Raw genomic sequence first — 20,840 nt, forward strand, 5'->3', positions numbered from 1 at the left:
TAATTATAATACAATGAGTCCTATTTATACAATACATATCATACTCCTATTCTATGTGGGACTAGGACTAATTCATATTATGTACATAACTATCTAACACTCCCCCTCAAGCCGGTGTATACAAATCATATGTACCGAGCTTGTTACATATGTAACTAATACGAGGACTAGTAAGGGACTTGGTGAAAATATCTGCAAGCTGATCATTCGACTTCACAAACTTTGTAGCAATATCTCCTGAGAGTATCTTTTCTCTGACAAAGTGACGGTCAATCTCACTGTGTTTAGTTCTCCCATGGAACACCGGATTTGATGCAATATGAATGGCAACTTGGTTATCACACACAAGTTCCATCTTGCTGACCTCACCAAATTTCAAACTCATTAAGCAAATGTTTGATCCAAACTAGCTCACATGTTGCCACAACCATTGCTCGATAATCTGCTTCTGCACTAGACCGAACAACCACATTCTGTTTCTTACTCTTCCAAGACACCAAATTACCTCCTAAAACACAATATTCAGAACGTCTATCAGAAGGTGATCCTGCCAGTCAACATCTGAGTACCCAACAATTTGCTCATGGCCTCGATCTTCAAACAATAATCCTTTGCCTGGAGCTGATTTTATATATCGAAGAATGCGGACAACTGCATCCCAATGACTATCACAGGGAGAATCCAGGAACTGACTTACCACACTAACTGGAAAGGAAATGTCAAGTCTAGTCACTGTGAGGTAATTTAATTTACCAACCAGCCGCCTATATCTTGCAGGATCGCTAAGCGGCTCCCCCTGTCTTGGTAGAAGTTTAGAATTCGGATTCATAGGAGTGTCAACAGGTCTACAACCTGTCATTCCTGTTTCCTGAAGAATGTGTAAGGCATACTTCCTTTGTGAGATAACAATACCTGAGCTAGACTGAGCGACCTCAATACCTAGAAAATACTTTAATCTGCCCAGATCCTTAGTCTGAAAGTGCTGAAAGAGATGTTGCTTCAACTTAGTAATACCTTCCTGATCATTGCCGGTAATAACAATATCATCAGCATAAACCACCAGATAAATACTGAGATTTGAAGCAGAATGCCGACAAAACACACAGTGATCAGCTTCACTACGAGTCATGCCAAACTCCTGAATAACTTTGTCGAACTTACCAAACCACACTCGAGGAGACTGCTTTAGACCATAGAGGGACCGGCGCAACCGACATACAAGGCCACTAGACTCCCCCTGAGCAACAAAACTAGGTGGTTGCTCCATATAAACCTCATCCTCAAGGTCACCGTGAAGAAAAACATTCTTAATGTCCAACTGATAGAGAGGCGAATGGCAAACAACAACCATGGATAGAAAAAGGCGGACTGATGCTATTTTAGCCACGAGAGAGAAAATATCACTGTGATCGAGCCCAAATATCCGAGTATACCCTTTGGCAACAAGACGAGCCTTAAGTCGATCAACCTGGCCATCTGGACCAACTTTGACTGCATACACCCAACGAAAACCAACAGTCGATTTACCCGAAGGAAGAGGAACAAGCTCCCAAGTAACACTCGTATGTAAAGCAGACATCTCGTCAATCATAGCCTATCGCCACCCTGGATGAGACAGTGCTTCACCTGTAGACTTATGGATGGAAACAAAGGACAAAGATGATACAAATGCACAATGAGGTGATGATAGACGATGGTAACTTAAATCGACATAATGGGGATTAGGATTAAGTGTGGACCGTATACCTTTCCGGAGTGCAATCGGTTGACTAAGAGGAGACAAGTCCGCAGTATTAGCAGGGTCAGGTGCAGGACGTGAATCAGCTGGGCCTGATGCTGGGCGCGGATGATGATGATAAGTCAGCAGTGGTGGAGCTGTAGAAGGTTGAACTAAACTAGGTGGTGGAACTGGAGCTATAGGTAGTGGAGCTGGAGCTGGAACTGGAACTGTAGGTGGTGGAGATGGAGTTGTAGGTGGTGGAGCTGGAGATGGAGTTGTAGGTGAAGATGAATGGGAGATAGTGACTGAATCTCCAAAAGATGGAATTGGTAGCACCTCATAAATATCTAAGTGATTACCTGGACCTGTGAAGTATGATTGGGATTCAAAGAAGGTAACATCAACAAACATAAGGTACCGCCTAAGTACCGCCTGAGGTCAGGAGAATAGCATCGATATCCCTTTTGCCTTCTCGAGTAACTTAAAAATACGCACTTAAGAGCACGAGGAGCTAACTTATCTTTTCCTAAAGTAAGGTTATGAACAAAACACGTGCTCCCAAAGACACGGGGTGGAAGAGAGAACAAAGGTAAGTGGGGAAACAAAACAGAGAATGGAACTTGATTCTGGATAGCTGAAGATGGCATACGATTAATAAGATAACAAAATGTAAGAACTGCATCCCCCATAAAACGCAACGGAACATGAGATTGTATGAGTATGGTACGAACAATTTCAATAAGATGTCTATTCTTTCTTTCAGCTACCCCATTTTATTGGGATGTGTACAGATTAGATGTTTGATGAATAATCCCATGAGAGTTCATAAACTGCTGAAATGGGGAAGACAAATACTCTAAGGCATTATCATTACGAAATGTGCGGATAGAAACCTCAAATTGATTTTGAATTTCAGCGTGGAGGGTCTGAAAAATAGAAAACAACTCAGATCGATTTTTCATCAAAAATATCCAAGTGCACCTGAAATAATCATCAATGAAACTGACAAAGTAGCGGAATCCCAGGGTAGAACTGATCCGACTAGGACCCTAAACATCTGAATGGACTAAAGTAAAAGGTGACTCAGCTCGAATATCAAGACGTCGAGGGAAATGGGAGCGGGTATACTTACCGAGCTGACATGACCCATACTCTAGAGTGGACAGGTGAGATAAACCAGGTACTATTTTCTGAAGTTTTGACAAACTGGGATGTCCCTACCGTTTATGTAATAAATCTGGTGAATCAGTGCCAAAACAAGTTGTTGAAGGAGGACAAGATATGTGTCCATGTGATTTTGCAAGGATAAGGTAATAAAGTCCATCTGATTCACGCCCGGTACCAATGATCTGCCCTGTATTAGCGTTCCCCTATAAAAACAAGGTCATCAAGAAATAAAACAGAGCATTTAAGTGATTTGGCCAACCGACTAGCGGCTATGAGATTAAAAGGACTATCGGGAACATAAAGGACTGAATCTAAAGGTAAGGAAGGAAGTGGACTTGCTTGACCTATTCCAGTTGCCATGGTTTGAGACCCGTTGGCCATTGTGACTGTTGGGAGAGATTGAGAGTATGAAATAGTAGTGAAAAGAGATTTGTTACCAGAAATATGATCAGATGCATCTGAATCAATGACCCAAGACTCAGAGGATGAAGATTGGGAGACACAAGTCACACTACTATCTGTTTGAATAACGGAAGCTATCCCGAAAGATGTCTGTTTACATGTTTTGTACTTTAGGAACTCAATATAATCCGGTAAAGAAATCATCTGGATTAGATTCAATGCATTGGATCTAACGGATTGTGAGTCAAAGGCTTCTAATATGAATGCCATTATAATGGTTATGCGCAGAAAAAAAAAAAAAATTTTTTTTTGGAAATTACTGTTCACGCCGGAAAAATATGAAAGTGGTCGGAATTTGATTTAAATTGGATGGGTAGGCTCGGAATTGCAAGGGAAACAATTTGTCCTGAAGAGTCGTCGCCAAAAAATGGCCGGAAGGTGGCCCATGCGCCGGCGCGTGACGTCGGAACTTTGCCGGAAAATTTTCTTCCGGTAGCGCTTGGAGGGTCTTCTGACGGAGATTTTTTTATGGGTTGGTCGACGGAGGCCGATCTACTTTGTGGTGGTGTTGGTTTTTACACAACACTGACGAAAAGTGGCTTTTTACTTGCGGCAGACCTGTGTTTGCCGGAAAAAGACTTCCGGTTGACTGATTTTTCTTCCCGGAGTCGTTGGTATTTATGCACAACGATAAATCTCTCACGATTGCTCTGATACCATGTGAAAATGCATGGGAGAAAAATCTATTATTGATATTCTGTTTAATTATAATACAATGAGCCCTATTTAAACAATACATATAATACTCCTATTCTATGTGGGACTAGGACTAATTCATATTATGTACATAACTATCTAACAAGAACAATGATTTCACTCATATAGGAACAAAATCCAGTGTCTCATAGGATGACCTTTTTTTTGCTTTCTGTGCAAGTGGATCATTCTTGTTATGAACCAGACCATGATCATAAGAGCTTTTCATTCACATTCTTAAATATGGAGACTTTCCAGTAAATGTTATAGTTCTTTTGAAATTTATCGAAATAGTGATATATTTGGTACATCAAAACGTCCCTTTTTTCTTTTGCTCACTTTTTGACACCTTTTGTTAAAATTCCAAACAGATTAACTTACTTGACAGTAAGGAGCTCCAACAAAGAGTGAAACTTTATCTCATAAATCGTGGCCCACCTGAACATTGGCTTTCTTCTGGACCTTTCAAGCGTGTGGAATTGCAGAAAGCTCTTGGAAACTATCTGTCATGGAAGGAAAGGTAACAAATTGAACATGTTTTTTCCAATAAGTGGGTAACATCTTGGACAGTATTATATGCAATATCATGGTTCCTTATAATTGCTGAATGTTTAGATATTAACAGTTGGATCAAGTATATATTTGGTTGCAAAGTAAGTACACATATCTCTATGTCGAATGTTTATCCAGATCTTCTATAAGCATATGTTTTGTGTTTGTAAGGCTTCATTTGTTTGCACTTAATGAGGGTCTGAATCTTAATCATTCTGATCTCAGACATTAATTACGTTTTTTTAAAGTCTGGATCTTAATTATTCAGATCTTAATTATTAAGTGTGTTTGTTTTTCTTTATTTCACAATCACTTAATGGATGTGAATGATAAAGATCTATAACAAAGACTTAATTTCACGAAGTTGTTATCATTCACATTCACTACTAACCGCTGCCACCACCCACCATTATCACCTACCACCATGCAATCCACCACCACCATACAGTTGCAAATAAGACAAGTGTATGACTACACATTAACATTAAAGCTCAACATGGCAAACAATCCTTTATGCCCAGGTCAACAAGTCATAACCTTAAACAAGCTCCTAAGTCATAATTATGAATTATCACGTAGTTATGGAATCAACGAAATATGGATAATAAGCTCACATAGTCCAAACAAGGCATAATCATAAGTCAATCTCTACTGGATAAGGTCATAACTTAGCTACGCATATACGCTCGTCAGTTCGCATATGCGTGGCTCCTAAATCAAGCAACATGCAGCAAATAGATCACTCAGAGAATTCCCTCTTACAAGAATAGACAAGAGACTTACCTTATCCCGGCAAGCTTAAATCAACCAACAACCGCCTTTCCTTTCGAAAACCAGCACCAAACGACTCGAATCTAGTCAAATATAACTCAATAACGTCAAACAAAACTATAGGAATCAAATCCAAACAATAAAGCTTCAATTTTTAATCAAATCCCCAAAAATCAACAAAAGTCAACTCGGGCCTACATAGTCTAAATCTAAGTCAAGGGGTAGATCCCGACTACCTATAATTCCACGAGTCCAAATATGTGATTATTTTCCAAAACCGAGTCCAAATCCACCCTCAAATCCCCAAAATTCTGCCTCGCAAGTTGTAGACAAAAACCCTAATTTTCTCTTCAAAATTCCATGATTAAAGTGTATAATTCCACAAGGATTCAAGATATATAATCAAATTCAAGTGAAAATTACTTACCCACAAATTAGTGATGAAAATATCCTAAAAAATCGCCTCTTACCGAGTTCCAAAACTCAAAATAATGAAAAAATGAGCTAACTCTCGAAAATATAAAGTCTGCCAAGGGTCTCGTATCTACGGAACAAAGGGCCGCTTCTGCGACATATCGATCGCATCTGCGATCCTCACTTACAAAGCCCCCCATCGTATCAGCGGAGAAACTGTCACATTTGCGGCTCCGCAGATGCGACCAGAAATGCAAACCTGAGCCAGCCCAATCTCGCACCTCCGCACGAACCCCCACTTCTTTGAAGCCGCAGATGTGGCCAATGCATCGCTTCTGCAACCTCGCACCTGCGCGAAAACCATCGCAGGTGCAACACACCAGTACTAGATCTGCTAAATCACTTTCAAATGGTCCGAAACCAATTCGAAACACACCCGAGCCCCTCGGCCCCCTATCCAACCATACCAACAAGTCCGAATACCTTATCCAAACTTATCTAAATGCTCAAAACACTACAACTAACATCGAAACCAAGAATCGACGATCAAAATCTATCTCTTAGCTTCCAAACTTTCCTACTTAACCAAACACGTCCAAATCATGCCTAAACCTTCTGGATTTCAACCAAACTTTGCACCCAAGTTCCAATCAACTAAAAGAACCTATCCAAGTTCCGAAACACCAATCGAAGCCCGATAACATTAAAGTCAACTCTTGGTCAAACCCATGAACTCTCCAAACTTTCAAATTGTCAACTTTCGACAAATAGAGCTAAAACCTTCTAGGAACCTCCGAATCCAAATCTGAACACACGCCCAAGTCCAATATCATCATACAAACTTGTTGAAAGTTGAAACCATCAAATCCCGATTCCGAGGTCATTTACTCAAAAGTCAAACCTTGGTCAACCCTTCAAACTTAAAGCTTCCAAATTGAGATTCACTCTTCCTAATCAACTCCGAACCTCTCGAAAATCAAAACCAACTATACATGCAAGTCATAATGCATCATATGAAGCTACTCAAGGACTCGAACCACCGAACGAAATGTTAAAAAGCTCAAAACGACCGGTCGGGTCGTCACATATATTTACTTGTCATGAAGTATTCCTGATGCTGATTTAGATAGATTTAATGATTCTCCTGATCGAATTAAAACTACGTTGCCTTTCCAGCCTCAGAATTCAACTTCTTCTGTTCGATGTATTATACCTGCATTGAGATAACCAAGAGAATAACCTACTTTTCTTGTCTGAATTGGTATGTAACTAGTCGAAAAATTTATAATAACAATGTTGTTGTCATCGTTGGCAGCTTTCTTTTTGAAAATGGTAACAAATAGTCGTTGGCAGCTTTCTGAGGCTCTAGCTAACTTGGTTGGCCAGTACGACTAGACCCATTAGGCATTTAGCTTGAAGAATCAATTCTATTAAACACTATTTGCTGCAAGTTAGGTCTTTTGAGCACTGATCATTGGAAAATGCTTATTCTGTGTATTAATGCTTATTTTTCGTTGTTTAATATTTTTGGGTGTTGTAGAACTTATAATTGTGTTCTGTCATGACCCAAATTATGGGACTGTAACAGCACTCGATGATCTTACTCCCATTAAGCTAATCACTTTTTGAAATTTAACTCAACTGAAATCTGTAGAACCTGTATATAAGTATATTGAGAACAACTCTAGAATAGGGCAGCGTGGTGCACAAAATATCCCGCGTTCACGCAGAGTCCGGGGAAGGGCCGCACCCCAAGGGATGTGATGTAGCCAGCCTACTCTAATGCAAACATTAGTGGTTGCTTCCGCGGCTCGATCCCATGACCTATAGGTCACATGAGAACAATACCGTTGCTCCAAGGCTCCCCTTCGAGAACAACTCTAGAATACTGAACATAAACAGTAGTTTCAAAAATGAGGGTATAAGGTCTAGCACCCAAACTGGAACATACTAATCTTTGTGGATAAATGCTAAATGCAAAAAAATATATATTTTCTTTATGTGTTCTAAATTTTCTCGTGTTGTCTTCTCATCTTTAAAATTATGAAGGAATACAAATTGTTGTTGGAATGGACATTTCTGACACAGTGATCAGTAAGGAATCTGATTGGGAGGAAGATTGAACATTATGGGAATGTCAAGCTAGTGACAACGGTCTGATCTCAACCCAATAAGTTAGGTATCTCCAATGTCTGATCCAGTGTTGTGAAGAGCGTGAAGCGAGGAAAAGCGACAAGCCCCATTTTGCTTAAAGCGTGAAGCGAGAAGCGAAGCGTCGCTTTTTTGAAGTGAAGCGGATTTTAAAAAAAAAAATTTAAAATAAATACTGTATAGACAACACATGTAACGAAAATAATAACTTATTAACTACAAAGCAAAAAACAATGGCAGCATTTCGCCGCTATTTTAAACACTGAAATAGTGAAACGAAAAGAAAAAGAAGAAGAAAGGCACATACCTGGGCTTGAACTTGAAAAGTGCTGAAAATGGAAACCCTAGTCGCTGCTTCGCTCTGCTGCTCGATGATGTTTTGAAAAAAGACACAACTTTTTTATTTTTAATGTTGGCAGTCACTTAAAAGACTGAAGCGCTCACTACAGTCGCTTCTCGCTTCAGTCACACTTCTCGCTTTTTTGGCAGAAGCGCACGCTTCTTTTTACGTGTTACGCTTCACAACATAGAAGCGACACTGTGGCCGCCTCGCTGCGCTTCGCGCTTTAAGCGCTGAAGCGAGCGCTTTTCACAACACTGGTCTCTGATCCCAACCCGATAAGCTAGGTATCTCTTTAACCTCTATGCAATGGGTGACCGTATCTCAGCTTAGCTTATTAGTACTCTTGGCATCTGCATCTTTGCGACATTCATATGGATGTGTTGAACTTTGCTGGTCCAACATTCACTCATATATAGCGTTGGTCTTATGACTGTTCTATAGAACTTACCTTTCACTTTGGTAGGCATCCTTCTATCATGTTACCCTTGTAGACTTCTCCATTTCAACCATCTGATTTTGATTTTATTTGTATACATCTTCATCTATCATCCCATTCTCCTGGAACAACCATCATAAATATCTGAATTGTTTGCATTTAGGCACTGCAAACCTAATCAACTTCACTGTTCTTCATTTATTTATTTTCCATTTGTTGAAATTTACTGATGATGCAAGTGGCGGTGTTAATTTTATCAGCTCTTTGCTCATCCATGTGTGTGTATGTTGTGTGTGTATATATATATACGCATTGCATCAGCTCTTGTTTGTTATGCTCATAGGTAGTAATATATTGTTTAATTCTCAGATTTTAGATCTCGAGGATACACCTATCAAGTATCAACCTTTTCTTGTTTGATCATTATGGTTTCAGGTATCCCACATTTTTTGATGATATTGCTGCACGCCTGCTTCCGATCATCCCCCTAATCATATATAGACTCATTGAAAATGACGCTATGGATGCAGCTGATAGAGCTCTTCAAGTTTATTCGACCTTCCTTCATTGCTATCCCCTGAACTTTACATTTGTTCGTGATATACTGGCTTATTTCTATGGTCATCTTCCTGGAAAGCTAATACTCCGCATATTAAATATCTTGGATATTAAAAAGGTGATGATGGTTGATGCTTTTGTAACTTACTAATTGCTTTTGCCCTTCTCTTTTAATAATCACTGAATCATTCTTTTTTTCTTTTTTCCTTTCAGATTCCATTTTCCGAGTCATTCCCGCAACATATCAACTCATCAAATGCAGCCATGTGCCCACCATTGGACTACTTTGCTACTCTTTTATTAGGACTGGTGAATCATGTTATTCCTGCTTTAAATAATAGCTCCAAATGTGCAGCAATGGGAGATTTTGCAAATAATTCTACGCGTGCTCCCCATGGCAAGATCCAAGCCACATCACAACCTGGGCCAACTAATTCTTCTGAAGGGCAGAAACCATATTATCAGATGCAAGACCCTGGGACATTCACCCAGCTGACTCTTGAAACAGCTGTAATAGAATTACTTTCTCTACCTGTTTCTCCTTCTCAGATTGTCTCATCTCTTGTTCAAATTGTTGTACACATACAACCAACCCTTGTCCAATCCAGCAATGGGCTACATGGAGCTCCTGGTAGTTCTGGACAAGGCTCTATCTTGCCTACTTCTCCTTCAGGGGGAAGTTCTGATTCTTTGGGTGCAACTAGGACGACTCCATCGGTTTCAGGAATGAATACTTCTAATTTTGTTTCACGTAGTGGTTATACTTGCCAACAGCTGTCTTGCTTGTTGATCCAAGCTTGTGGTCTTCTTTTGGCACAACTTCCTCCGGAGTTTCATGTACAGCTATATGTTGAAGCTGCACGCATAATCAAAGAAAGTTGGTGGCTTACTGATGCAAAAAGATCAGTGGGTGAACTAGAATCTGCTGTTAGCTATGCTCTACTAGACCCCACCTGGGCTGCACAGGACAATACCTCAACAGCCATTGGTACGCTTTCTCAAACTATCTGGAATGGCTTCACCTGTTTGTTTGCTCACTCCCCTTGTCTCTATTGATTGACCTCTATTGACTGGCGGTGTGATCATAAGAAGCCAAAATGTTGATTGGAAAAAGGGGAGAATTGCAATTTTGGTATATGAAGTAATGTGTTATTCCGGTTGTAGTTCCGTATTATTTAACTACACATATTTTGCCTTTAATTGGACAATACGTGCACTTTACTACTTGGAGTTAACGGAAACTAATGGAAGATAGAAAGAACTAGAGAATTTTGATTTAATAACAGAAAAAAAAAAAAAAGAGAACGCAGTAGAACTCGATGACGACTCCACTTCCTCCTCCAACTTCGCACTTGCTGATCCTCTCCAACCTCTTGTTCATCCTCCTACTGCTTTCGCCAGAGAAAACATGCTCAAGTCATTCAAAGTTAATCATGCGCTTCTATTAGAGTGTTACAAAATGAAGGTAATCATCGCCTTTGTCTATTTGTAAATAGTGTTCTGATTTATCAGTAGTTTTATCTATCAAAGTTTGCATGTAATACCGGAACACTTGCGTGAATAAAATTTTGGTGTACATAGAAAAATGAAGATGCAAACCAATTAGGATGCTATACGACTAAAAGCTTGTTCCGACACTATATTAGAAAGTTTAAGATAACATCATCATCTTGGGTGACATACCATTCCGAGGACTCGAGTTTAGCAGAGACATGGAAATGGAAGGAGCACAAAAGCCAGAATATGACCACGACCTCCTGGCCCCTTCCTCGCCACCCTTCTATTTTCCTGTCCACTATAGTTTTCTCATCCCACTACACGACCCCTTGCCCTTGGCTAGAAAGCTAGCCAACAGTATTATGTTCCAGATGACGAGGGAGAAGAGGATAAACAGTGGCAAGGCAGAGTAGGAAGTCGACAGTTATCACATTCTGCTACTGTTTTTCTTTTTAATTTCTCTTTATATTTTCTTGATATTTCAAATATTTATTTTGTTAATTTTTGACTACTCAGCTTTCATCAATTCAGAGATTAAGAGTGCACATGTGATTGAATTAAAGGTCAAATGTCTGTTGTTGAATAGAGTGTTTTAAAAGGCCCCTGTGGCGGGGCACTATCAAAACTCCCTAAGGCTCACGTGTGGGGCTTAGTTCTGTGAGGCTTACGCCCCAAACGCTCGACTGTGCGCCCGAAACATGCCTAGCGCTCAACGCCCAAGGCTCGTCTAACAGTTCCTAACACAAATCATGCGGCAAGTTCCCTAATTAGCACTGTCGACACTCAAAATTCTTTAACTGTGAGAAAGCACGGGAGAAAATATATTATTGATATTGGATGATAAATACAATCCAAGAGGTCCCTATTTATAGCTATACACTACAAGGAGATATTACTCCTCTTCCAATGTGGGATAAGACTACACTATACATATCTGTAAACTAACACTCCCCCTAAAGCCGGTGCATACACATCATATGTACCGAGCTTGTTACACATGTAACTAATACGAGAACCAGTAAGAGATTTAGTGAAAATATATGCTAGTTGATCATTCGACTTTACAAACTTTGTAACAAATATCTCCTGAAAGTATTTTTTTCTCTGACAAAGTGACAGTCGATCTCAATGTGTTTAGTCCTCTCATGGAACACCAGATTTGACGCAATATGAAGAGCAGCTTGGTTATCACACACTAGTTCCATCTTGCTGATTTCTCCGAACTTTAACTCCTAGAGCAACTGCTTGACCCAAACTAACTCACACGTCGCCATAGCCATGGCCCGATATTCGGCTTCGGCGCTAGATCGAACAACTACATTCCGTTTCTTGCTCTTCCACGAGACCAAATTACCTCCTACTAGAACACAATATCCAGACGTAGAACATCTATCAAAAGGCGATCCTGCCTAATCAGCATCTGTGTACCTAACAATCTGCTCGTGGCCTCGATCCTCGAATAGTAATCCTTTGCTTGGAGCTGACTTTATATACCGAAGAATGCGAACAACTGCATCCCAGTGACTATCACAGGGAGAATCCATAAACTGACATACAACACTCACCGGAAAAGAAATGTCAGGTCTAGTCACTGTGAGGTAATTCAATTTGCCAACCAACCTCCTATATCTCGTAGGGTCTCTAAGAGGCTCCCCTGTCCAGGCAGAAGCTTAGCATTCGGATCCATAGGAGAGTCAATAGGTTTGCAACCCATCATTCCAGTCTCCTTAAGAATGTCTAAGGCATACTTCCGCTGTGAAATAACAATACCTGAGCTAGACTGAGCAACCTCAATACCTAGAAAATACTTCAATCTGCCCAGATCCTTAGTCTGGAAGTGCTGAAAGAGATGTTGCTTCAGATTAGTAATACCATCCTGATCATTACCGGTAATAACAATATCATCAACATAAACCACTAGATAAATACACAGATTAGGAGCAGAATGCCGATAAAACAGAGTAATCAGCCTCACTACGAGTCATGCCGAACTCCTGAATAATTGTGCTGAACTTACCAAACCAAGCCCGAGGGGACTGTTTCAAACCATATAGTGACCTGCGCAATCTGCACACACAACCATTAAACTCCCCCTGAGCAACAAAACCAGGTGGTTGCTCCATATAAACTTCTTCCTCAAGATCACCGTGGAGAAAAACATTCTTAATGTCTAACTGATAAAGAGGCCAATGACGTACAACAGCCATGGACAAAAAGAGACGAACAAATGCTACTTTAGCTACGGGAGAGAAAGTATCACTATAATCAAGCCCAAAAATCTGAGTATATCCTTTTGCAACAATACGAGCCTTAAGCCGATCAACTTGGCCATCCGGGCCGACTTTGACTGCATAAACCCAACGACAACCAACAATAGACTTACCTGCAGGAAGAGGAACAAGCTCCCAAGTAGTAGGGTTAACTTGAAATAGTGGAAATATGTAACTCCTGTGAGAAAACTGAAGAAATAGCTTGAAAAACACTGTTTATGGCAGGAAAACAGAACGCTGCTCTGCGCCGAAAACACTGTTCACGCCGGAAACACTGTAGCTCGCCGGAAAATTCCAAAGTTGTCGGAATTTGTCATAACCAGGATGGATAGACTCGGAATTCCTTTGCGAGCAAGCTGTCCTGAAGAAATATTTTCAAAAAATGTCCGGAAAGGTCACTGTTCACGCCGGAAAAATATAAAAGTGGTCGGAATTTGATTTGAATTAGATGGGTAGGCTCGGAATTTTGAGGAGAGCACACTGTCCTGAAGAAGCTTCGCGAAAAAATGGCTGGAACCCTCGCCGGAAAAGTTGTTGCCAGCGCGTGGAGGAGCGTGGCGGCTTTTCTACCAGATAAAGTTTCAGGGGTTGGTCGTCGGAGGGTGATCTACCTCGTGGTGGTGTTGGTTTTAGCACAACACCGACAGAAAGTGACTTTTACTTAGACAAGCCTTAGCTCACCGGAAAAATTGCACGATGACTAAGTTCTTTCTTCCCAGTTAAGGCTGGAATGACGCACAACGATCTTTTCTCACTAATGCTCTGATACCATGTGAGAAAGCACGAGAGAAAATATATTATTGATATGGGATGATAATACAATACAAGAGGTCCCTATTTATAGCTATACACTACAAGGAGATATTACTCCTCTTCAATGTGGGATAAGACTACACTATACATATCTGTAAACTAACACTAACAAATGAATGATTAAAGTTCTACTCATCTGTAGAAATATGAAGATTGAGAGTAACTCAAAATAATGAGTCATGGTATTGCATATTTACTAATTGAGAAAATCGGGATGATGAATATCATTTGAATATTTCTTCTGAAAATAGATAGTCAAGATTTACATCTTCACTTATTATAGGTCTTCATATCTTAGTTTTATGTCTCTTAAAATTATCAGACTTTTATTATTTTGCTATTTACAAGCAATTTTATATTTACTATTAAGGAATAATATTTTAAATTACATTACTGATAAAGTTTATTGATTATTAACTTTTAGAGAGGTAAACTGTGTAGTTTGATAATATCTTTCAGTAAATTGTAATTTTTTAATTGTTCGAAAGATAAGGCATGATAGTTGATTTTTATCTCATAGTAACTAACACTATTGCATTATTTATATTTATAAGAAAATGCTAGATATTTTCTTAATCCTTTTTGATTTTCTTAAACTTTTAATATACTTTATATACTTTTTGTGCTTATTATACTATTTTATTAATTTATAAATTGAAAAATTTAAAGGTTCATGGGGCTTACGCTCAATGTCTCGGGGCTTATGCTTCGGCTCACGTTAAGTAAAATGCCCCGCTTCACGCCCCCGATTTTTAAAATACTGGTTGAATAATATGGGGACTAAAATTGGAATAATGTAATAATTCATGGACCAATATTGTTATTTTCCCGAAAGAGCAGTAACTGGAATATATCTACATGGGTTTTGCTTACCTTCTATAACTTTTGCTTTCATTTTTTTGCCCTTCCTAAAAACATTACCGTCCTTTTAATACCAGGGGAGTTTTTGTCAAACAAAAATACCGAAAACCCTCATCCTTCACAGCCAGAAAGGCCGTCTGTTTTGTTCTTCTCCATTGGCGAAGTTTTCTTTTTTTCAATTCCCACCGATGAATCACCCTCCCTATTTCTTATTTCTTCATCTTTATTTCTTTCTCCGGTGACTCCTCCTTTCCATTAGTAATTGTACTCATTTTACTTTTCCATTATTAATCCTCAAAACAAAGTAAATGAGAAAGGTCTCAAGACATTTCTACTATAATGTTTTCAGCAGTGTAAATTGCTCCTATCAACGGAGTAATGGTTTGATTATGATTTGATTTTTTTCATGTCCTTTATACTCCATGTGACCAGGAGGTCACGAGTTCAAGCCGTGAAAACAGCCGCTTGCAGAAATGCAGGCTAAGGCTGCGTACTATAGACTCTTGTGGTCCGACCCTTCCCCGGACCCCGCGTATAGTGAGAGCTTAGTGCACCGGGCTGCCCTTTTTTTTTTTCTTTATACTCCATAAAGCTGGACAACAAATCCTAGGAAATATAAGCCTTTCGCAGCAAATATAAATGGAGAAGATCGGGATATAAAGCAAAATTATAAGAAAAAGAAAAGATTCAGGTCCACCCAGTTTGCACTTCGCAGAGACTGGGAAGAGCAAAATGTGAGAGAGAAAGGGGGAAAACCAAATTGGGTAGAAAGACAAAAATATCCATCTCACTTATGCATTGATAACATGCTGTTAGGGGTATTTAAGGAAAACAAAAGATGTATACAATACTAACCTACTACAACTATGTGGTAGGTTAGCAAAACCCTCTATATATATATATATACACTCGCGCGCGCGCGAGCACACTCACTCCGTTTTAATTTATGTGAACCTATTTCCTTTTTAATCCGTGCCAAAAAGAATGACCCCTTTCCATATTTGGAAACAATTTACCTTTATGCAATGATTTATAGCCACACAAAATGTATGTGCCTCATTTTACACCACAAGTTCAAAAGTCTCTTTTTTCATGAACTTCGTGCCAAGTCAATTAGGTTCACATAAATTGAATCGGAGGAAGTATGGATGTATGTATGAATATGTATATGTACATATATATATATGGCCAAATACATATGGAAACAATTTACCTTTATGCAATGATTTATAGCCACACAAAATGTATGTGCCTCATTTTACACCACAAGTTCAAAAGTCTCTTTTTTCATGAACTTCGTGCCAAGTCAATTAGGTTCACATAAATTGAATCGGAGGAAGTATGGATGTATGTATGAATATGTATATGTACATATATATATATATGGCCAAATACATAGCCAGCCCCTTAAACTTGTCACTGTTTTTCACTTAAACACCTCAGCTGCAGCAGTGACCTATTAGACACTCGAACTATATTGAAACTGTGCCTATTGAGCACCTCATATAAACTCTTCCACAAAAGTTTACCGCATGATTGTCAAGCGCTCAAACATAGCAGACCAACGAATCATTTAATGACATGTGGAAAATAAAGAAAGACAAAATACCCTTCTCCGATTTCTTCATCTCTCCTCCTGCTTCGTCTTCATTGCCCTTCCTTGTTAATATTTTCCTTCCTATGTTAACTAGTTTGGGGAAGTTGTTGATCTTAATCTTGTTAGGGACAGAAATAGGCAATCAAAAGGGGTTCGATTTTCTTGGTTATGAGGATCAGAGAAGCCGAAATCTTGATGTGGGTCTATCTCTATTTCTCTCTCCTTCTTTCTTTCTTTTTTTCTTTTGTTTGGCTATCACTTAGCAATTTGATACTAGATTAGAAGGTAACTTGAATGGCGCTCAAAATTGTGGTCGAATAATACAAAGATGAAAAAGGGGAATGAGTGCTTTCCAAAGGGGTGAATGCATTTGTAGTGCTTAGTGCAAGTTCTCTGATGCTTTAGCAGTATAGCAGTCTTCTTTCTTTTGATTTCATCTGCTTTCATGTTGTTGTAGTTTGAAATATCACTTCTAAATATGGAGAAATTGTATCAGTTGGTCTATGGAAGAGAACTGATGTGCGTTGCTTGCTGTTCAAATGCAACATCTAAAACAATAACAAATGGTTCATGTAATTAATGGTGTTAATTAGAAGGAATAATAAAACAAAGGGGGTATAAAATGGTGGCCTGAACTAATCGGCGATGGAGTAGAAGGAAGATAAGTGTGGAGAGAGAGTAAGATGTTGGATATTTTTTAGTCATCCACCTTTATTTCATTCATTCACGCGCTCAAACTTGGGTGAGATTCACACTTTGTGCCAAGTCAGCATGAGGTGCTCAATAGACAGTTTAAATATAGTTCGAGTGTCTAAAAGGTCACTGCTGCAGTTGAGGAGTTTAAGTGAAAAACTAGTGACAAGTTTAAGGGGCTGGCTATGTATTATATGTATGTATATGTATATGTATATGTATTTATTTATGTAAAGATTCTATTTTGGGATCAAAGTAACAGAAATGCATACTATCCTCTTTTTTTTTTTTTGAATTCTTGAACATGGTAAATTTTCCAGTTAAGGAAAAATGAGACGATCTAAACTGTGAAGTAGGTCAGGCAAAAGGGAATGTATATAATGTTTCTTATTTCTCACCTTTTAATTATAAAAGAGTTGTCAACTAGCTTAAAAACAGGGGATTAAATAATTCCAGTACAGGACGCACTAAAGCCAGCAAGGCGCAGTTGTGGTCATGTCTGCATACCATTGAAATGCTCTTTATTGTTATCAAAATACTTTTATTAGTTTTGGGAGTAACTGATACTCCTTTCCGGTACTAAGCATCCTTCCAGAGTCCTCCTTAATAAGTCAATTCCTAAATTTTCATTATCTATTACTCCTAAAGGCTTTCAATTTGTTATCTTCTCAATAAAAAAATATAAAGAAATGCTCGAACAAAGTGACTGCTTCTCGCCTCAAGTGACTTGCATTTGAGCGCAAAATCTGAGCACATCATTGAAGCACATTGGGTCGACATGCTGAAGTGCATTAATCCTCGTGTCACTTCAGTGGCTTTAGCGAGAAGTGATCGCTTTTGATAACACTGCATTTGTGTATCTTGTTTTCTTTCAATCAGTGTTCCTTTTCTTTCTCCAGGTATAACTTAGCTGCTATTTGCCTTTCTCAACTTTGCTTTCTGTTATGTGGAATTCTAGTCCACTGACATAATTTTTGGTCTTCTAGGTAATGTTGTTGCACTGTTACATGCTTTCTTCTGTAACCTACCCCAAGAATGGCTTGAGGGAACTCATCTTATCATTAAGCACCTTAGGCCTGTGACATCTGTTGCGGTATTAAGAATAGCATTTCGTATTATGGGTCCTTTGCTTCCGAGGTTGGCCAATGCTCACACCCTTTTCAGTAAGGTACAAAATCTTTCGAGTTAATGTTCATTTTTCTCTTAATGTGAGATCAGTAAAGGGTTAACTTAGGGGATTTGAATTTGATTTACAGTATTCAGGGAAAACCTAGCTTATTTTATGCTCACATGTCATTCTCCTGCATAATATTCCTTGTTTACTCCCTGTGAAAAGAAAATATGAATGAACGGTGTATACTAAGTTAAGAACGAAGCAAAAGCGTCTTGAGAATTCGAATTATATTATATAGGTTGCTTAAATTTTGCAAGTCGGTGCTTTGATAGGGCCTTGATCGGAAAGCTGAACCTGGGACCTCTTATCGGCCTGCTCAACAATGATCGGCAAATAATGCTTTGGGCGGACGCCACGATCGATGTGGCTGATCCAACCGACCACGCTAGAGCAACCTGCTCTTAGTCGTTATTTCCATTCTTAAAAGCCCATCTCCTCTTGAAGATTAGTCTAGGTCTGATCCTGAATTCCTATATAGGATTTTGATAGTCAGTCACGATGCTCTATAATGGTGGTGTCCGGACTAGCTTGCGTACCTATGTTGCTCGGACTCTCCAAAAGTGTTACCGCACCCGTGTCGGATCCTTCAAAAATGTACTAAATTTGGAGGATCCGACACGCACCCAACAACATTTTTGAAGAGTCCGAGTAACATAGTTGCATACATCTCGACTATTCCACCGGGTACGTATTACCGGCCACCAACACAAGTACCGGGGAATAATAACAGAGAGATAAAACATTGTACATTGCTCATTTCCCTAAAATCTTGGGGTTGGAAGTAAATATACACTGGACACATAGTCGCAAGGCCTGGACACAGATATTAAAGTTTGCTCACATGCACTTAATTTTTATCGAAGTCCATCTCTGCTTAATGTTTAGAAATTTTTTCTCCTTTCTGAACAAGTTTGGTTTTTCCATTAAAAATACTTAGATTTTAAAGGGCATAAAAGTCCATCAACTTTACTGGGTTATTTTCGTCTATCAGCATCAGTTTGGGTCTTCATGTTTATAACAATGTGGATAGAAATATGTATCCATCAAAGGCACTCCAGATCTTTCTTATGTTCTACATTCTCATGGACAAGGGATGATGAAAGTCATAAATATCTCTAGTATGTGAATATGTTCATAATTTATTTTCGATTAATTATTTTGGAACTGGTTTAAGTTAGGAAAGTGAATATACACTGGACACATAGTCGCGAGGCCTGGACACAGATATTAAAGTTTGCTCACATGCACTTAATTTTTATCGAAGTCCATCTCTGCTTAATGTTTAGAAAATTTTTCTCCTTTCTGGACAAGTTTGGTTTTTCCATTAAAAATACTTAGATTTTAAAGGGCATAAAAGTCCATCAACTTTACTGGGTTATTTTCGTCTATCCGCATCAGTTTGGGTCTTCATGTTTATAACAATGTGGATAGAAATATGTATCCATCAAAGTCACTCCAGATCTTTCTTATGTTCTACATTCTCATGGACAAGGGATGATGGAAGTCGTAAATATCTCTAGTATGTGAATATGTTCATAATTTATTTTCGATTAATTATTTTGGAACTGGTTTAGGTTAGGAAAGTGAGCACATTGCTAAAGTCATTTGTGTTTCCATTTCTTTCGCTTCCATCTGTTGGAAAATCATCTTGTAGACACTGTCGCTGCTTTTGAATATTTTGGTGGATGTCTTTGGGAGGAACTCACAGCTATCAACACCTATTGAAGCAACCGAAATCACTGATCTTATTGACTTCCTGTAAGAATCTTTTTCTTCTCCATGTCTTATCTATAAAAGTTGTAGCTTTCTTTGATGCATTGTTTTTGCATTTTTAATTTATTCTTCAGCAGTTGCAGCCTCCTTTTGCTTCACATGTCACTTTATTGCCATGCTTAAACAATTTATTTCCTCAGGCATCATGTAATTCATTACGAGGGGCAGGGAGGGCCAGTGCAAGCGTCTAGCAAACCTCGATCTGAAATTTTGGCTCTTTTTGGAAGAGCAGCAGAAAATTTGCGTCCAGATGTTCAGCATCTTCTTTCCCACCTCAACACTGATGCAAGAAGTTCTATTTATGCTGCAACTCACCCAAAAATCGTCCAAACTCCTTAATAATTGTTGTTTCATGCTAGCTTCTTTATCAAGTGCTCCTTTATGTAATTCGACAGTGGTGATGTTGAAATGTACATCTTAAAGGTAATGTTGAAATGTATATCTTAAAAAGAAGAGTATTTGATTGCAGGAATTTAATGCAAACTATTTTATGGCATTAAGTTGCTTTTGCAGTTATATCTCATCTCCACTGATATAAATAAAATATAGAACTGTGTACCAAATTTTTGTTTAGGAGCACAAAGTTACTGAAATGTCACCCCTCCAATAATAAGGGTAGGTGTATGTGAAGACTTTTACAATTTTGTACATTACCCACTGATTATATAGGGTTAGGTGGTTGAAGCGTTGCATTAAGTTTTGAACTGATATGCAAATTTCGGTACTATGGTAATGCTTCAAAGGATCTGTTAGACCTTCCACTTTAACCTTATCTCTGCAAAGTGGCCACTTAAACTTGTATCAGTTTGCCAATCCGGTAAATAAACTTATATCTTTTTATTTTAACACCTCAACTTGATGAACTGAATACAAATTAACATATTTGACTGTT

At 38.8% G+C, this 20,840-nt stretch overlaps 1 protein-coding gene across 4 annotated transcripts in view; it reads left to right on the forward strand.

Annotated features, from left to right (window-relative positions):
- LOC107760529 (mediator of RNA polymerase II transcription subunit 23) overlaps window positions 1–20,464 on the forward strand; it is a 65,672-nt gene extending 45,208 nt beyond the window's left edge. For 3 of the 4 annotated variants that reach the window (XM_075246475.1, XM_075246476.1, XM_075246477.1), the window contains 6 exons: window positions 4,417–4,565; window positions 9,148–9,388; window positions 9,484–10,258; window positions 17,988–18,169; window positions 19,830–19,933; window positions 20,089–20,461. In XM_075246475.1, coding sequence (XP_075102576.1) covers window positions 4,417–4,565; window positions 9,148–9,388; window positions 9,484–10,258; window positions 17,988–18,169; window positions 19,830–19,933; window positions 20,089–20,287 — 1,650 coding nt within the window. In that variant the 3' untranslated portion in view covers window positions 20,288–20,461. Of the gene's footprint in view, window positions 1–4,416; window positions 4,566–9,147; window positions 9,389–9,483; window positions 10,259–17,987; window positions 18,170–19,829; window positions 19,934–20,088 lie in introns of all 4 variants that reach the window. The other variant, XR_012706008.1, reaches the window with a different exon arrangement.
- The last annotated feature ends 376 nt before the right edge of the window (window positions 20,465–20,840 follow it).

Source organism: Nicotiana tabacum, chromosome 23, assembly GCF_000715075.1.
Source record: "Nicotiana tabacum cultivar K326 chromosome 23, ASM71507v2, whole genome shotgun sequence".
Classification (NCBI taxonomy): Eukaryota; Viridiplantae; Streptophyta; class Magnoliopsida; order Solanales; family Solanaceae; genus Nicotiana; species Nicotiana tabacum.